The sequence below is a fragment of the Thermothelomyces heterothallicus genome (assembly GCF_042370625.1).
Source record: "Thermothelomyces heterothallicus CBS 202.75 unplaced genomic scaffold P884_scaffold_15, whole genome shotgun sequence".
NCBI lineage: Eukaryota > Fungi > Ascomycota > Sordariomycetes > Sordariales > Chaetomiaceae > Thermothelomyces > Thermothelomyces heterothallicus.
Genome location: NW_027192576.1, coordinates 126440 through 143831, shown reverse-complemented (window position 1 = coordinate 143831; position 17392 = coordinate 126440). Strand labels below are relative to the sequence as shown.

Genomic DNA, 17392 nt, shown 5'->3' with positions numbered 1-17392 from the left:
CCGCATCATCCAAGCCAACAGGAGCTCCTCCTGGTATCGCGCAGCAACTAGTGTACCGACCAACCGCCATTACCGCCGCCGACGCAACAGCTCGGCATCATCAACTCTGCTACCATGAAGCTCACCACAACAGCAGCATTACTAGCCTGCACGGTACCACACGTGCAGGCCTTTTCCGACTCGTCACCATTCATCCTCTTCTCCACAGCCAAGTATGTCGATAGCGCCCCGGCCAACTTGCCCCTCGGAAGCTATCCGGGCATCAAACGGCCTCTCTCTCAGCACAAATAAACCGAATCAACGCGCTGACACTCATCGACAGACTTCGCACACCATCTTCAACCCCGCAACTGCAGACCGCCTCCCAAGTTTTCACCACAGCCAAATCCCTGCTATCGTCATGCCCGAGCAGTCGCTACGTCCTCGTCTCACAGCCCAACCTACATGCCGCCGACATCCGCGACGGTAGCAGCGGCGGCAGCAGGTCCTGCCGCCTTCCTAACCTCTGCCGCGCCGTGGAGAGCGACGAAAACAACAGCAACTGGGACGTCGCCGAGGTCATTGGCCAGCTGTCGGGCAAGGCGCTGGAGGAGTACATCAACGACGCGTGTGAGGGGAGGAAGCAGGATGTGAGTGTGCAGAGGTTTGAGCTGAGGCATCTGCCCGCTGCTTCGGCGAGGGACAGCGAGCACAACGGGAGAGACGACATCCTGGGGGACAACGGTATGTCTTTCCTGGCCACCGGCGCCAATCTCCTCCCTCGGGCTGAAGAAAGCTGACGGAGTGGCCGACAGATTATGAGCTGGGCAAGCTGCTCGAACATCTGGGAGACGATTATACCGTCATGGTGTACTCTGACCCCAACGAGTTCAACGCTTACGAGCCCGAGTTTAGCGAGCCGGTGCACATAGATCTGAAGCGCTGGTCTGGAGAGGCGCTGGAGGTCTTGGTGCGCGAGAGCTCGAACTCGACCAACAACCTGCCTCTGTTTGAGAAGTACCAGTTCTTCACCCCGGGTAAGTGTCGTCCTGTTCGAAGCTTCTACCGTCTTGGGCTGCTAATTCGGGGACTAGGCATTTTCATGTCTTTTATTGTGCTGGCTGTTCTTCTTTCCATCCTGAGCGTCGGGCTCAAGGCCCTTGCAAGCCTCCAGGTGTCTTATGGTGCGTTCGACAAAGAGATGGGCCCTGCTGCTCAAAAGAAGCAGATGTAGATTAGTGCGATTGTGAGACTGTATCGTGGCGGTAGATGGGGCGGGGTTCCTGGGTTGTCTGTAGCATAGCTACATGGGCCGGAGTTTGATTTTTAGGCTTGGGCATGGTTGCAATATCGGTGTCTGAATCATATCTCATAGGACTTGTGGTTATCCCTTGCAATTGTGGTGGTTTTATGACCAAAGCTGATAACCGCCCCTTTGACATAAAGCTCATTAATTCGACAACATCATCTTCGTGAACGCCGTGAGCCAAGCCACCCAAATTTCTCCGTGACTGGCACCTAATGAAATGACCTTTGCGCTTCCATCGCGAACAAGCCGCCCAGACCAATCTCACTCATACAAGGTGGCTCGGCAGTAGGAAGTTTGCGATACCTTCCCGTACCGCATACTCATGCCCACAATGCCCGCATACCAGCTTTCCTTCGCTCATCTGGGTCTCCATGAGTAATGTGTGCAGGTCTTTGAGCATCTTCTCATCGGCTTGGAGTTCCTCCGGAGTAGGTGGTTGCTCAGGGAGTTGTGGAAAGCCGAGCTGCGGGAAGTTAGTGAGAGATGGTGCGATAATGAAGCGAAACAAAACAAGAGAAGAGTTGTTTTGGCGAAGCCAAATGATAGGCTGTTGAATACAACTCCCAGAATCCAGGGAGGCTTCAAAAGTGTGAAAAGACTTGCCTCTGTTGAAGTGATCCGCAAGGCATTCCAATCAAGGCGGGGCAGTAGGTTGACTAACAACTGAGGGTTGAGCTCAACATCGTCGCTAACTAGTTCCGCGTCCTTGGGATGTAGCGGAAATGAGTCGGCCGAGGTCTTGCAAGACTTGACCGCGCAGGTCAGAAAGTTTAGTGTAAGAACTTTCATTCTGAATGTGTATCGTTGTCTGTTGGGAAGTGGTTTAAAGCCAGATCGACCTACCCTTGGCTTTGCATGGTTGATGCTCACGAAAGAAAAAATCAGAGATGCCTGAAACGGGGTCACTTGCATCTAACGAAGCGACTTGTAATGCCCCCTCTCCCCCCCCCCCCCCCGGGCGGGGGGGAAACAGCATCCAGATTCGCCTCCATAGCACTTGGATTCTTGAAACTCATCCTACACATTCTTGTCTACGGTTTATGCACGATTCTTCTCAAAACCAACCACGTCACGATTTTGGCCCCTCGAGAACTGCAGCCAGGCCACAATGACCGCCACGGCGACTCCCATGAGAGCCACCTTGACCAGGAAAGGCCAGTCATCTTCAATCTCGCCAGCAGCACCAGTTGCTGGCTCGTCTGCGCCGGACGCCACGTTTGGCCCGCCTTCATGCCCATCGATGTCTGAGTATGAGGGTTGGGAAGAGTCAACGATCAGCACATTGTCTCTGACACTCGAGGAGATCCAGGTTGATACTGCTGCAAGCAGCTCATTCGTGCCATATGTATTCTACTTCGTAAATCCACAACCGTGTCAAGGGAATGGGGACAAGGCACGAAGTTAGAAAAGGAGCCTCTAAAGCTCCACATGAATACCTTCCGGAGGAACCTCCAACTCGCCACTCTTGACGATCTTGACGGTCTTGACCGGCTTGTCGCCCGGCTTGGTCTCGACGTTCTCGATCTTCTCCACGACGTCGTAGCCCTCGAGGACCTCGCCAAAGACGACATGACGACCATCGAGCCAACTGTGGCCCTTGCGTCAACGAACGAACTAGATAAAAAGGCGCCTGGGCTTGTCGGAGAACTTACGAGGTGACAACGGTAGTGATAAAGAACTGGGATCCGTTGGTATCTTTGCCCGCGTTGGCCATGGAGAGGATGCCCTTCTTGGAGTGCTTGAGCTTGAAGTTCTCGTCCTCGAACTTGTTGCCGTAGACTGCAACCCGTCTCCGTCAGCATTCGAGCTGGACACCAATCGCATACATCGGTATAATCCGGGGCGGGAAACATACTCGACTTGCCACCGGTACCGTCACCGTTGGTGAAATCACCACCCTGGATCATGAAATTCTTGATGACACGGTGAAAGGTGGAACCCTCGTAGCCGAAGCCCTTCTCGCCCGTAGCCAGGGCGCGGAAGTTTTCGACCGTCTTAGGGACGGTCTTGCCATACAGACCCAGGACAATGCGCCCCAGAGGCTCGTCGCCGTGCTCGATGTCGAAGTAGACCTTGTGGGTGATCTTAGGACCCTTCGCGGCCGCAACTGGCTGCGCGAACATGACGCCCGCGCCCACCATCACGGAGGCGGCGAGAAAGAGGTGCTTAACGCTGAACATCCTGGTTTTCAGAGACCTGGCGGCGAATTCGAGGCTGGAAAGAGGGTTTTGGTGATGGATTCAGGTTGGAAGAAAATCAATTGGAGTAGCGTAACCTGGGACAGCGGCGAAAATAAAGCCAGTACCAACGGTTGTTGCTACGTTTCAACAAGGCCCCCGAGACGGTTAGCGGGAGGATGACAGGGGGGGTTGCAGTGCGGCCCACGGCCGCAGAACCTCGAGCCTGCGGGGCACAGCACGCAACCAAGCGACGAAGGGCAAGCGCCGCGGCAGGCTCGCTAAACACACCCCCGACCGTCAACTTATTAGGTATTTTCTCTGATACGGAACCACACTGTCGCCAGGGCACCTCTGCGGCTGCAACGTCATCTGGAAGGGAAGCAAAAAAAAGAACAAACACGGAATTTCGACGGCTCAACCCTTGTCTTTAGCTCTCTCAAACAGCGTCTGGCGACATGCTCGGATGCTGGCTTGTTAATGCGTCAGTCTGTCCAATCGCGTGACCGATCACGGCGCGGGAATGATGTCCTCAACGAACGAGGAGGATCCGTTCCTCCAGGTGCAGCAGTGAGTGTTTCTTCCCACCCTTTCCCCGGTTATCCTCTCTCGCTTTCCGATTGGTGACTAAGATAAAACTAACGGTCCGAACCGACAGGGACGTCCTTACCCAGCTCCAGACGGCCCGTTCCCTCTTCACCTCCTACCTGCGAATCCGCTCCCTCGCGACGTCCCCAACATCCCCGGAACTCGCCTCGGCACGGTCCGACCTCGAGTCCTCCATCGCCTCGCTCGCCGAGGACCTCGCCGACCTCGTGGAGTCCGTCCGGGTGGCTGAGTCCGACCCGGCGCAGTATGGACTCTCGGCCGCCGAGGTCGCGCGCCGCAAGCGCCTCGTGCAGGAGGTCGGCGGCGAGGTGGACGATATGCGCGAGGAGCTGGCCAAGGTTTCCTCTTCTGGCACGGCAGCCGCCACGCGCCGCGGTCAGAAAGGCACGGTCGGAGGAGGAGGAGGAGGAGGAAGAGGGAGCGGTGCCGACGACCTCCCAGACCCGTCGTCCTTTGCCATTCCTGACGGGGAGACCGAGGGCCCGGGGGGTATCAATGACTACGCAGCCGAGTTTGAACGCGAGCAGCAGGCTGTCCTGATGCGAGAGCAGGACGAGCACTTGGATGGAGTCTTACAGACTGTGGGGAATCTGCGAAGGCAGGCCGGCGACATGGGACGGGAGCTGGACGAGCAGGTGGAGATGCTCGAGGTCGTCGACCATCTCGCCAACCGTGTCGAGGGCAGGTTGCAAACCGGAATGGAGAAACTGAAGTACGTAATACGGAGGAACGAGGATCGGTTGAGCAGTTGCTGTATAGGGGTTCTGATCGTGGTTTTGATAATTTTGTTGATATTGCTCCTGGTATTGTAAGGGTCTGGGTATGGTTGGCTACCGGATTGGTGCACGAGGCTTGTTGGGGCATACCGTTTACGGTTGGAGTGTAGACAGACGATAATGTCGCAACTAGGCGTTCGGGTTTTGTCTTCTGTTTTGGTAGATTGAATGTCGGGTATCTACAATAGCCACGGCTGGGATGCGCCGCAGTGCGTGGCATATTCCCAGAATTTCTGTGTGAGTACGTCTATCTGGTCCAACAATGCGGATATGACCAAGTGTCAGATCAACTCCGGCACCAGAGGTACATTTCCATCTTTGATGCCGCCTTTGCATACCGCAATTCCCGCGCTTTATCCAAGAACCAAGCCCGTATCCCGCTTCAGTGACCTGGCCAATACCTCTAATGAATTCACCGCGGCCGACTTTTGCGGCGCTCTGGCCGGGAATTCGATCAACGCGGTCCGCAAAGCCTCGACGGCGGCATTCCCGTAGAATTCAATAAACTTCTGCTCGTAGCCCTCCACCATGGCCTTCAACACGACGCACTGCGTGTTGGATATCTCCGCGGACGGTGTGTTAACGATTCGGGCCATGGCCGCCCAGTATTCCCGGGGTGGGTATGGGTTTGTCTTCTTGGACATGGCAAAATTTCGAAGCGAGATTGCCGCGAAGCCGGCCCCTAGACCGGTCATGCGATCCATGTGCTGCTGCTCTGGCACCCACCGGCCGTTGTCCTTCCACCAGCCCAACCTCTGCCTGCCCTGCTCCGTCTTTTCGCTGCCCCGGTAGCCGAAGAGCACCGGGCATACTATCCGGAGCTTAGCAAGCAGGATATCTATCAGCGATGCGCCGCGCCAGAGAAACTCTGGCTCTGAGAGGGTCGCGGCAACACAAACACCGACGGGATCTGCCGTCTCCGGCCGCGCGCCGGATTCGTTGATGAATTGGGAGATGGCCGCTTTTGCGAAGACGTTGATAAGGTAGAGGAAGATTGATGGCAGAGCGGGCTCGTTGTGCGCAGCCCCCTCTACTGGGTCCCTCGGCTCCAGAATGAAGTTGCTGGGGTCCATCAGCTGTGACTGTACCTGGTTCGACAGTGCCTCTCGTAGCAGTTTGAGAATAGTTTGTTGCTGCGAAATGCCGGTCAGCAACCTGAATTGATGAAATCAGTCACGGAATCACATACCTGCACTTTGTTGACCCCCGCGACCCCCTGGGTGACAGTGAGCTGACCAACGGATTTGCGAATCTCTCGTCGCATGTCGCCCATCCTTCCTTTCAGGGCCGGATTTGTCTTGGCTTGATCAGCCATAAATTTCCGCAGCTTTTTGAGATTTTGATGAATCTCTGCGTATCTGTCAGGGCGAGCCTGCGTCGGTGGCGGAGCAGTCGGGCGCGTTGTTTCAGCAGTTGAGGGCGCACCGGCTGCTGGTGACGTGCTCTTGGAAAGACCGTTGACGTCCGGGACTGAGTTCACGGGTTTCTGGGGCTCTGGAGCTTTGTTCGGTACTGTCGCAGGAGAGTGGCTTGGAGTCGACGCCTGTATGGGCGCAGCAGATGGCTTGGTCACTGGAACATTTTGCGCTGTCGCCCCGGTGCTTTGAGTAGGAGCATTATTGTCGGATGGCGGTGGAGAGGATGCTTTCCCATTGACTGTTGGTGCAGCGGGTGGTTCGGGTTCTGGCAGCTGCGGAGGTATCGCAATCTTCTTCGCTTTGAGCGCATTCAATCTCGCGCGATCAGCAGCAAGCTCTTCCTCGAGCCTAATTCTTTCCTCCTCTTTCCGCCGCGCCTCGAGGAGACGCTGCCTTTCTTCCTTCTGCAGTTGTTCCCTGTATACCCTCTCCGCTTCCTCCCGGACTCTTTCGTGTTCCCTCTTTGCCGCCTCGAGAAGGATTCTATGGCGCGCTTCTGAGTTCCGGTCGTCTCCCAGAATCTCTTCAAGAACCGTTCGTTGGGGGCTTGCGGTCCCCCAATGGTAGCTCTGCCCGCGCGAGGGAGACGAGCCTGCCATTGTCGGATTCGTGGGGCCGTTAACTTTCGTATGGTGTTTATTGGGCCATATCCCTGGGCGCGGTCTCGTAGTCGCGGCTGTTAAAGGCGTCGCGGACAACTGGGATGTCTGGATTCGTTTGTTCCAATTTAATTGGGGCTCAGTCCCGCTATGTTCACCCTCCGGCGTCTGCCGCGGTCTGCTGCTTGCCGCTCGTGCAGCTTGCCCATGAACACTTGCTGGATCCGTCGCACATTGCATACAAAGTAGTGGTAACCCTAACCCTATTGTAAGTCAATCTGCTGCTTAAGAATCAAGGAGAGACTCGAGTCCTCTCACCGCAGTCTGGGTTTCTTTGCACCAGACAGGGTAGTTAAACAAACATGGAAACGTGAGGAACAAAACTCTTCAAATTGCGGTATGCCTCCAGCTCTTCGAGTTTAACTGGTGAAGTGGATATGTTGTCTGGTCGTGATGAACATATCCACTCGCTGTGGCACGAAACAAAATGGTTCAATGATGTTACGGACCCATGTCACGAACAAGCTGTCGAGCGGTGGTTGACGACAGCGCCGTTGGCCTAGGATGTATGTACTTTTGAATACTCTTTCGTCTTACACCACAGATTGATTCGCCGCGACACCACAAAATCAAATTTAAATCCTACATCATCGCCCGTTTCCATTGCGCTGGCTCCCCCCCCCCCCGGGCATCCCCCCGGGCATCCGGTGCGTTGTGGTAGGCAAGAATCAAATACGAATACCTCCTGTTGACCTGGGAAGTGTGGACACTGGACCCCTGAATTCACCGGGTAGTATGGTTCTGCACCCCGCCCTGGCGAAGTCGGTCTGAGTGTCCACGGAGGCTACAAGGTCGTCGTTCCCAAAGTCGTTTTGGACCGTCTTTTTCTGGGGAGTTGTAGGGCGACCTGTCTCACGGATCTCTTCATTTCCATATTGGGGGGTAAATTGACAAGAACCGTAATCCAAATTCGTATATGCAAGAATGCGGTCACAGAAGAGAAGGAGTTTCAGCACGCTGCATCCGCAGCCTTGAGCTGCGAGCTTCGGTCGGGTTTAGCTCTGCGGGTTTGTGCCCCACTCCTATTCCCTTTCTGTAGCTGGGCGAACCGCTAGCGTTTGTCACCCTGGGCTGCTGGGCACGGAGCCATCCTGGAGCATCCTTCCCATCTTGCTCGACTGCACATCCCACTGGCCTCCATACATCGTCATCATCTTCGAGTTCCTCCTTGCTCGCACCCTCCTTCAACCCGCAACCCCCCTCCCAGCCTTTCGGCATCCAACTTTCCGCCATCAAGCCCATCCCTCGTGACGTTCCCTCTTGACTTTTTTCAATCTTTCATTAACCAGCTTGGGCTCGTAATTGTTCAGCACCTGAATTCGTCCGCGAGCAACGACTCCGCAGAACTCAAACATCCAACAAAAACAGCCACGTCTCGTCCGTCGGCAAGACACACAACACCCGGTCCATTGCTTCCTGCAAACGCATTCGAACAGATTCCGTTTCGCACTCGACGTGCATTCTTCGACCCGATCGATCTGTGCTGCTCTCCCTCTTGCCGCCTGTGAGGAACAACCGCCGCGATGGATCAACAACAGCAGCAGCACCAACAGCAACCTCAGCCTGGAGGTGTTCCCGGGCCCGCTGGGCGCCGGCTGCACATTGCTCATCGCAGAAGCCCGTCGGAGTTGACCCCATTGATGAGTATGTTTGCGAATCCCGGCAGTAGATTGCCGTCTGCCATCTCCCTGCGTCGTTTTGCCTTTTGATCTTATCATGACGTGGTCGCTGCGGCTCGCCCGACGCTCAACCGGCTTTCCATGGTTTCTCGCTTCCCAAACATGGACTACAGGAAGATAGCTAACCAGGAGCCCTCTAAACAGTGGAACAGCTGGCAATCCAGCAGCAGATTGAGCTGTTGCAGCAACAGCAACACCAGCTCCAGGCGACATACCAGCAAATGAGCATGCTACCGGGCCAAGCCATTAGCGCTGGAGGTTACAACCCGCTGCAGGCAATGTCCAACATATCGCCGCAAGCCGGCTATCAGTTCCCGACCCAGCTTCCGCAGCAGAACGTGGCTTTGGCTCCGCCAACACAACCGATGTCACATCGCCGTAATCAGTCGGCTTTCCCTAACATGGGCATGGGCCCACCGCCTGCACCATCGTCTGGTGCTTCCGGATCCGCCTTTGGTAATTTTGAAAACTCTCAGGGGCAAGGTCGTGAGAATGCTGCCACTCGTGGCGGCCGCGGCGGCGGCTCTGGAAGCGGCCATCAGAGGCGTCATTCCTTGGCTCTAGCCGACGCTAAGAAGGCCGCCGAGGCCGCCCAGCGAAAGCGCACCACCTCTGCCTTTCAATTCCCTGCTCCCGGTGCCTCGAGCTCCACTGAAACCCAGGAGGATAAGGACAAGGACAAGGACAAGGAGGCGAGCCCCGAGAGCCCCCATGCACCGGCTCCGTCTTTCCGCGGCGGGCGCGGCGGTCATGGTCGCAGCCAGAGCATGGCTGTTGGCGGTGACTTCCCCCGCCGTGGTGCTGGTGGCGGTCATGTCCGCACTTCGTCCCGCAACTTTGACAGCAACTGGCGCACGCAAGGTCAGAACCAAGCCCAAGACCAGACCGGTGCCGCTCAGAATCAGGGATTCCAGCCGGGCCACCGTAGCCGGAGCTCCGTCAACCACCAGTCCATCTCAAACATGGGAGGTTTCCAGTATCCAGGCCAACCTCAGCTGATGCAGCTCCCTGGCCAGATGATGATTCCCAACATTTACGGCGCCCAGCAGCTGAATCCCATGCAGCTCAATCAGCTGCAAGCTCTCCAGGTTGCGTCCATGAATGGCCAACACTTGGCCGGGCTCCAAGCAAGCCAGCATGCTCCCCAATTGGGCACCCAGCCGTCTCAGCAGCAGCAGCAGCAGCAGCAGCGCAAGACCCTCTTTACCCCATACTTGCCGCAGGCTTCGCTCCCCGCTCTCCTGGCTGATGGTAAACTTGTTTCTGGCATTCTGCGAGTGAACAAGAAGAACAGGAGCGATGCATATGTCTCGACTCAGGATGGTCTTCTTGACGCCGACATCTTCATCTGCGGCAGCAAGGACCGTAACCGTGCCCTCGAGGGAGATCTTGTCGCCGTTGAGCTCCTCGATGTTGATGAGGTCTGGGCCCAGAAACGCGAGAAAGAGGAGAAGAAGAAACGCAAGGACATCACCGATACGCGTTCCGGATCTACTGCTGGCACTGGCCAGGCTGGCGGCAACGGTGACGATAACGGCGCCGGTGATGGTGGAATTCGCCGCCGTGGCAGTCTCAGGCAGCGGCCCACTCAGAAGAAGAACGATGACGTCGAAGTTGAGGGCCAGAGCCTGCTCCTTGTTGAGGAGGAAGAGATCAGCGATGAGCAGAAACCTCTTTACGCCGGCCACATCGTTGCCGTCATTGAGCGCGTCGCGGGCCAGATGTTCTCTGGCACGCTGGGTCTCCTCCGTCCTAGCAGCCAGGCAACCAAGGAGAAGCAGGAGGCTGAGCGAGCTGCACGCGACGGCGGCGTGTCGCGGCAGCCGGAGTCTCGCACACAAGAGAAGCCCAAGATCGTCTGGTTCAAGCCGACAGACAAGCGTGTTCCCCTAATCGCCATTCCGACGGAGCAGGCTCCTCGCGACTTTGTTGAGAAGCACCAAGAATACGCCGATCAGATTTTCGTGGCTTGCATCAAGCGCTGGCCCATTACTTCACTGCACCCGTTCGGTACCCTAGTCGAGAAGCTTGGGAAAATGGGTGATATCAAGGTTGAGACAGATGCCCTCCTCCGAGACAATAACTTTTCGTCGGACGAGTTCGCCGAGGCCGTTTTGCGCAGCGTAGGCCTCCAGGACTGGACGATAGCCAAGGAGGACGAGGCTGCCATCTCTTCTCGAAGGGATTTCCGTGACGAGAAGGTCTTCACTCTCGATTTGAACGGTTCCGCCGAGCTTGGAAATGGTGTTCACGTCAAAACTTTGCCTGATGGCAAGATAGAAATTGGCATCCACGTGCCAGATGTCACTCATTTTGTCAAGCCTAATTCGCTGCTGGACCGCGAGGCAAAGAAGCGCGGCACTGCAGTTCACCTTGTCAACCGATTCTGCGCACTTCTTCCTCCAAAGCTGTCGGGAGAGGTCTGCTCGCTCATTCCGAACCAAGACCGACTGACTGTCAGCGTCGTTTTCCACGTCAATCCGTTGACCGGCGCGGTTGCCGAGGGCGATGTCTGGATCGGGAAGAGTATCGTCAAGAGCGCCGGCAAGCTCTCGCTCTCGCAGATGGATGAGGCCATCCCTGGCACCGCTGGGTTTAACCACGAGGTTGTGGAGGCTAAAGACATTGAGCTGCTCAACGTGAGTTTACACCATATGGATCATGCGACTAAGACGATTACTAATGGTTCCTTGAAGGCCCTGACTCGGAAGTTCCGCGAGACACGCCTAGGTGCTGGCGGTGAAGCGATCGCCCCCTTGCGTCTCTTGCAGCAATTGGATGATGAGAACATTCCTGTCAAGCATAACATCTTCGATACCACCCCGGCGACAGAATTGGTTGAGGAACTCATGCACAAGGCCAACGAATTTGTTGCTCAGCGCTTGGCACGCGCGCTGCCTGAGAAGGCGCTGCTGCGTCGTCACGCAGCTCCTATTCCGCGCCGTCTGCAGACCTTTGTGGAGCGTATGACGGCACTCGGTTATGAGATTGATTCTTCGAGCAGCGGCACGCTCCAGAACAGCCTCTTCCGAGTCGAGGATGCTGATATCAGAAAGGGCATGGAGACCCTGCTTCTCAAGTCGATGCAACGCGCCAAATATTTCATCGCGGGCAAGACGGCCAAGCACCTCTGGGCCCATTACTCGCTCAACCTGCCGCTCTATACTCACTTCACCAGCCCGACTAGACGCTACGCCGATATCCTAGTCCACCGACAACTGGAGGCCGTCCTCTCTGACGGCAAGGTGGAGTACAACGAGGATTTGGATAGTCTCGTGAAGACGGTTGAGGCTTGCAACACGAAGAAGGATTCGGCGCAGAATGCTCAGGAACAGAGCATCCACATTGAGGCGTGCCGCGCCATGGATAAGAAGCGTCAAGAATTGAACGGCGACTTGATCAGCGAAGGCATTGTTCTCTGTGTCTACGAGTCGGCCTTCGATGTTCTTATTCCTGAATGGGGCTTCGAGAAGCGGGTGCACTGTGACCAGCTTCCCTTGAAGAAGGCGGAGTTCCGGAAGGAGAAGAGGATTCTGGAGCTCTACTGGGAGAAGGGCGTTCCCAGCTCTGCGTACGTGCCTGAGGACGAACGCCCCAAGGCTGCCCTGTCTCAGCGGTATTCGAGCGCTCTGGCCGCTGCGCGCCAGGCCGAGGAGGCTGAGCGGGCCAAGAAGGAACGCGAAGAGGCAACAAGAAAGCAAACGGAGACGGGTACCATTTCAACGGATGACGTCGATGCCCTATTTGATGATGACGAAGACAACGTGTCCGATAATGCGTCGGACATTACGGAAGCGATGGCCGGAGCATCGTTGGCGGAACGGCCAACACAGAGCGTTCCCGGATCGCCTACGCGATCCCCCGCGGATGCCGCCGGTGATCTCCACCGCACTCGGTCGGACTCCAAAGTGCCCACGGCCGACGTGCCGGAGACGCGTCTGACGAACAAGGAGAAGTACCTCAAGTTGTTCAAGCTCAGGGAGGAAGGAGGTGACTATATCCAGGATGTGACGGAGATGACGCGGGTGCCGGTCATTCTGAAGACTGATCTCACCAAGAGCCCACCGTAAGTTCATGTCATTCCCTGTAGAATTTGACACAGCTAACACGACTCTAGGTGTCTGACCATCCGGTCTCTCAACCCGTACGCGCTCTAGGCTACCTGGCCTTATACAAGACATTTGGAATGTCATTGCGTGAGGTGATAATTGCCGCGCAGCGAAGTACCTGAGAAAACAGAGGGGAAGAGTCAAGAGGTTCGGTAGTGTCTGGTATATCAAGTTGGCAGCAGGCAGTGAGGAAGTAGTGGGAGATTGATAAAGGGCCTTTTTATAGAGAGGCTCCCGTTCGGATGGTATTGTTTTGGCGTGGCAATCGCAGTATGGCGCACTCCTCCCGCGTGAAGGATTCCAGACGCTAAATAGTCCTGTTGAGGGACGGTAGCAGTCCCTTGCTCCTCGTGTGCATAGTCAAAAGGGTGGAAGAGGTTAGGAGGGATGGAGTGCAGCTGCGATTGATGTGAGAAGTCAAGGGAAGGAGAAGAGCAGGGGCACAAGAAGCAGCCATTTAATAGTACGGGAAGCATTGCTTTCGTATCATATTGCTCGCAGATCATGCCCGTCAGTTGGAAGGGCGTGATGTTGCAATCGGTTTCAAGTCTTGTCTTGGGAGCATGCCAAAACGCACGGCACGCCGTCGGCATAATATATAGCCAGCAGGTGCTTCAGACAGCGTGGGATCTGTATATCAACCCACATCCGCTGCATCGGCCGCTCTCGGAGCCCCAGGCACTAGACTCCGGTATGGAGTTGCAGAGGATCGACCGCAGCAAAACTTTCCAGGCCCGGACCGAACGCTGCGCTTTGGCTTGTGGCTTCTGCGTCCCCAACGACTGGATGGCTTCCATCTAGAATTGACACCACCTTCCCCAAACAACTCGGCATGTCAAGCCAACTGTCGTAGAGTCCAAGAATAAGTTGGGAACACTTTGAGGTATGCACGTTGCCTAATACACCACACTACTACCCTCAGGCATTTAAGAGCTTCATGTAAGGCAATTCTGGTTAGGTGTGTACAGTGGTTGATGCCTGGGCCCGATGACCAAAGGAGGGAAAGGAGGGAAGGAACAATCTTCTAGACAAAACTTCCAGGTAGGCGCTGTACGCCAGCCAGAAAGGGAACTTTTAGTAGCCCTCTTCTCGAAGAGACCTGAATCGATCTATGGCATCTCATTCGACATCCGTTGTTGCAATAAGAGGAACTTCTAAGGGAACTCAACACCGGATCGGCCCACGCGCGATCCCGAAGTATCGACCGGTGCAATTCAGGAACCCGTTAACGTTATGGTTGACGGCCGGGAAATACCTACATAACTAACTAGTTACCTGGCATCCTCCGCACTCGGTTCATGTTTGCACAACCGAATTACCCGGCGGTAATTAACGTTATTCCGTACAGCAAATCTTGTTCCCGAGCCTTGCCTTGCAGGATGGGATGGCGACATTGAGGGCAACATTAGACCCTGCTGCACACGGCTCTCTCATCAAGGTTGTTGCCTCGGTGCAAGCGAGCCTCGGCATGGGGCTATCAAAGCTTGTCAAATTTTACTTGACGTTGCGTTGCAAAGAAGCCGGCGCGAGTCATGGGTAGACGGTGACCGAAGCAGATTCGCCCCATACATTACGTTCTCCTGGCTGTCGAGATCGCATCGTCCTGTCTGTCGTTTGAGGGGGACAATCTGAAGGCCGGGGGCATGTCGTCGCAAACGCAGATAACTACAGGACTCCCCCCACTCCCTCGGCGCCGATGCGGTCCGCCCAAGTTGAAACAAGCCTGAGACGAACATCGCCCCTGCTGCATTTCCTCGTGGTGTATGGTAACTTTACAACCCCTGGGGTGTCCTTGGCAATCCGCTTTCGCTCGTGCTGTAACTAACTGCTATTGGCTGGTCCCGCGCGGTGTTGCGGAATGCTCAGCGGGGCACCAGCAAGCGAACCGACATCTGGGGCAGCTGGGGATGGAGATACATTACGGATTACACTCCTCCGCGCACACTGCATTTCCATCCCAACCTTAATGGTCTCGCAGATGTCGGTGTGATTGGTTAATTCCAGCATCATTTCCGTTTTCCATATCCGCCAACGGCCCTCATTGGTCTTTGAGATTGACGCCGCAGAACAGGGGGATGCTGCTGGGTATGTACGGATGTATGTACAATAGGTATGTATATACATACACTATTATACACCACTGCGGAGTACCATAGGGCAGCATCAGGGAAACGAAACGTGCCAAATGTCTTATCCTCGCTCCTTACCATCTGAAGTTCCTCTTGGCAATGCCGCTACTCTTACCGGATCAAGCCCATACTCGAACCCCTGAGCCCTGACGAGGCAATATTGGCCCGGCGTCGGGGGCTGGGCGTGTGCCCCGAGCGTTTCTATCAATGGGTCCCGGCAGATAGCTAACCCAGACGAACGTTCTGGAGGCGCAGTAGTGTAAGCAACCGCTGCTCCTTCCTATAATGCCACTTCCCTGTCCATGCGTGCCGGGGGCGGTTTAGTGTATGAAGCGGAGCCGGAAAGACCAACACCCGCGGGCTAATCGCAGTACGGCGTAAGAGAGGAGGCGATCCCGGCAGCCGCTCTGATTCAAGGCTGATTGTTCCCTACTTACATATGCTAGGATTGCCCTCTTCCTTCCCTCCTCATCCCCCATCCCCCATCCGCCATCGCCTGCCTTTCGTTTTCTTCTCCGTGCTCGCGTAAAGCGCTGGTCTGCTTTCACCTTCCTTCAAGCGGCTCAGCCTGTCCTTCCTTCGCTCCGGGTACAAGGCTCAGCATTCCCTTACTGTGCCATTATCATCTTGTAATATCTCAAGGCAGGCCTTCGATTCTACAGCCGGACTGGTCTTTACTTTCCCATCATATCATCCGACACTCACCAGCTCACTGCCGCCGCGCGCCGGGAACTTTACGTCCCACCCACCCGATAGGGAAAGAAGAAGGGAAAAAAAAGGCGACTCAAAGATTTTTTTTTAAAAGGCACACTCGGCATCAACAACAATGCCTTCGTTCAGGAAGACTCTTGGGATTGCAATGGCGGGTCTGGCGGCCGTCTCATCGGCACTACCAGCGCTTCCAAAGTTGAGCAAGGACCAGATGAGGATATACGAGCACGCAAAGCGTCAAAATGAGGCTGCGGCGGCGCTGGGTCTTAACGATATCGACATCCTGCAATTGTAAGAGGAAGAATAACACCACCTCTCCACGCGCCTCCCACACAAGGCTAACTTTTCCTTTTCCAAGTGCCCTCACGCTCGAGTGGCTTGAAGCGACCTTTTACCAGCAGGGGTTCGCCAAGTTCCCGGCAACCGATTTCCAAGCGCTCGGCCTCGATCAGCAACAGATCGACGCCCTCCTCAAGGTCGGCAAGACAGAACAGGAGCATGTCGTCCTCCTGCAGAGCGCCATCGCCCAGGCAGGCGTCCAGCCCGTGCAGCCGTGCACATATAACTTTGGCTTCACCGACGCCGCCGGCATGGTCGCTACGGCCGCCGTTCTCGAGAACGTTGGCGTATCCGCCTACCTCGGCGCCGCCGCCCTCATCTCGTCCGGTTCCATCCTCACCACCGCCGGCTCCATCCTCACCGTCGAGGCCCGCCACCAGACCTTCATCCGGGCCGCCTCGGGCAGCATCCCCGTACCCCAGGCCTTCGACACCCCGCTCTCGCCCCGCCAAGTCTTCTCCCTCGCCGCTCCCTTCATCGAGAGCTGCCCGGACGGCTCCAACCTCATCCTGACCGCCTTCCCCGCGCTCGCCATGCCCGAAGGCGCCTCCCCCCGGGCGGTCGCCGCGGGTGCCACCGTCCAGCTGCGCAGCGACGCCGCCGCCTCGGCTACCCACTGCGCCTTCACCACCGGCGGCATCCCCGGCGGCACCACTTTCACCCCCTTCGACCAGGCTGCCGGCTGCGTCGTACCCGAGGGCCTGGCCGGCATCACCTACGTCAACCTGGCCAGCGCCGCCCCGCTCAACGGCGTGCTCACCGACGACATCATCGTGGCCGGGCCCATGGTGATGCAAGTCTCGTAACGCGGCGCCGCCTGGCCAAGCTCCTCTTTCTCTCGTTCGCCCTCTCTCTCTCTCTCTCTCTCTCTCTCTCTCTCTTTTTTTTTTTTTATTTCTTTAATTCCACTTTGCCCAGACGAGAAAAGACAGGACGTTGGGGTTGTACTAGGTGACTCGAGTCTGGTCTGGCTGGGATTTGGCGGTGTTCTTGCTTTTCGCCTCCATGCTTCTTGTAAGACGGTTTCCTGATAGACCCAAGTACTTCGTACTAGGCCCTTCTAGATCAGGCCCCATCAACGACGATCTCAACAATCTTGACCTCGCTATCAGCCCTCAAATCTTTCGTTGACTGTCACCAATTGGGCTATGTTGCTCGCCAACCTGCCTGCACGATGTCTCTGTGTACCTCGGACGCGCATGTAGCTTCAGCAGAGGGCGTTAGGATGGGATTTTTGCTTTTTTCTCATTCTCTTTATTCTTGACCAATGTGGCCATTGGCCCTAGTTGTTTTCTGAATTATTCGGAGAGAGGATGGGATTGATGATGGATACCCGCCATGGTTGAAAAAAAGGGGGGGGGGGGGGGGGAGAGGAAATATAGGAGTTTGCAGTAAAAAGAAGTGCACGGCCCCTACACGGTCTCGGTTCACGGTGATGGTATATTAGAAGTTCAAATATACTTCGATCGCCTCCTGCCTGTAGCGCCTTAGGCTCTAC

General features: G+C 56.0%; 7 protein-coding genes across 7 annotated transcripts; 4 read left to right on the top strand and 3 right to left on the bottom strand.

Moving 5' to 3' along the window:
- Positions 1–55: 55 nt before the first annotated feature.
- P884DRAFT_225917 (BIG/ATPase V1 complex, subunit S1) lies at positions 56–1370 on the top strand. The gene is made up of 4 exons (XM_069439633.1): positions 56–212; positions 323–723; positions 795–1016; positions 1074–1370. Exons 1-4 carry the CDS (start codon positions 115–117, stop codon positions 1211–1213), a joined length of 861 nt encoding a protein of 286 aa, XP_069296546.1. The 5' UTR covers positions 56–114; the 3' UTR covers positions 1214–1370.
- A 2-nt stretch (positions 1371–1372) lies between these two features.
- On the bottom strand, positions 1373–2077 carry P884DRAFT_285786 (uncharacterized protein; the record flags this gene model as incomplete). Its single annotated transcript, XM_069443786.1, has 2 exons — positions 1373–1751; positions 1892–2077. The coding sequence occupies 2 exons, from the start codon at positions 2075–2077 to the stop codon at positions 1554–1556; spliced, it is 384 nt and encodes a 127-aa protein (XP_069296545.1). The 3' UTR covers positions 1373–1553.
- A 181-nt stretch (positions 2078–2258) lies between these two features.
- On the bottom strand, positions 2259–3468 carry P884DRAFT_225913 (cyclophilin-like domain-containing protein; the record flags this gene model as incomplete). Its single annotated transcript, XM_069439632.1, has 3 exons — positions 2259–2876; positions 2941–3067; positions 3144–3468. 3 exons carry the CDS (start codon positions 3466–3468, stop codon positions 2705–2707), a joined length of 624 nt encoding a protein of 207 aa, XP_069296544.1. The 3' UTR covers positions 2259–2704.
- A 349-nt stretch (positions 3469–3817) lies between these two features.
- Positions 3818–5025, top strand: P884DRAFT_245464 (t-SNARE). The gene is made up of 2 exons (XM_069440425.1): positions 3818–4035; positions 4124–5025. Exons 1-2 carry the CDS (start codon positions 3989–3991, stop codon positions 4884–4886), a joined length of 810 nt encoding a protein of 269 aa, XP_069296543.1. The 5' UTR covers positions 3818–3988; the 3' UTR covers positions 4887–5025.
- On the bottom strand, positions 5026–6944 carry P884DRAFT_330474 (GLE1-like protein-domain-containing protein). The gene is made up of 2 exons (XM_069445689.1): positions 6040–6944; positions 5026–5983 (listed from the first exon to the last, which is right to left on the bottom strand). The coding sequence occupies exons 1-2, from the start codon at positions 6865–6867 to the stop codon at positions 5204–5206; spliced, it is 1608 nt and encodes a 535-aa protein (XP_069296542.1). The 5' UTR covers positions 6868–6944; the 3' UTR covers positions 5026–5203.
- Positions 6945–8321: 1377 nt separating this feature from the next.
- P884DRAFT_33933 (uncharacterized protein) lies at positions 8322–12991 on the top strand. The gene is made up of 4 exons (XM_069445845.1): positions 8322–8571; positions 8751–11245; positions 11303–12672; positions 12724–12991. The coding sequence occupies exons 1-4, from the start codon at positions 8451–8453 to the stop codon at positions 12761–12763; spliced, it is 4026 nt and encodes a 1341-aa protein (XP_069296541.1). The 5' UTR covers positions 8322–8450; the 3' UTR covers positions 12764–12991.
- Positions 12992–15670: 2679 nt separating this feature from the next.
- Positions 15671–16700, top strand: P884DRAFT_203376 (Ferritin/ribonucleotide reductase-like-protein; the record flags this gene model as incomplete). The annotated part of the gene is made up of 2 exons (XM_069438498.1): positions 15671–15846; positions 15914–16700. 2 exons carry the CDS (start codon positions 15671–15673, stop codon positions 16698–16700), a joined length of 963 nt encoding a protein of 320 aa, XP_069296540.1.
- Between the last annotated feature and the right edge of the window lie 692 nt (positions 16701–17392).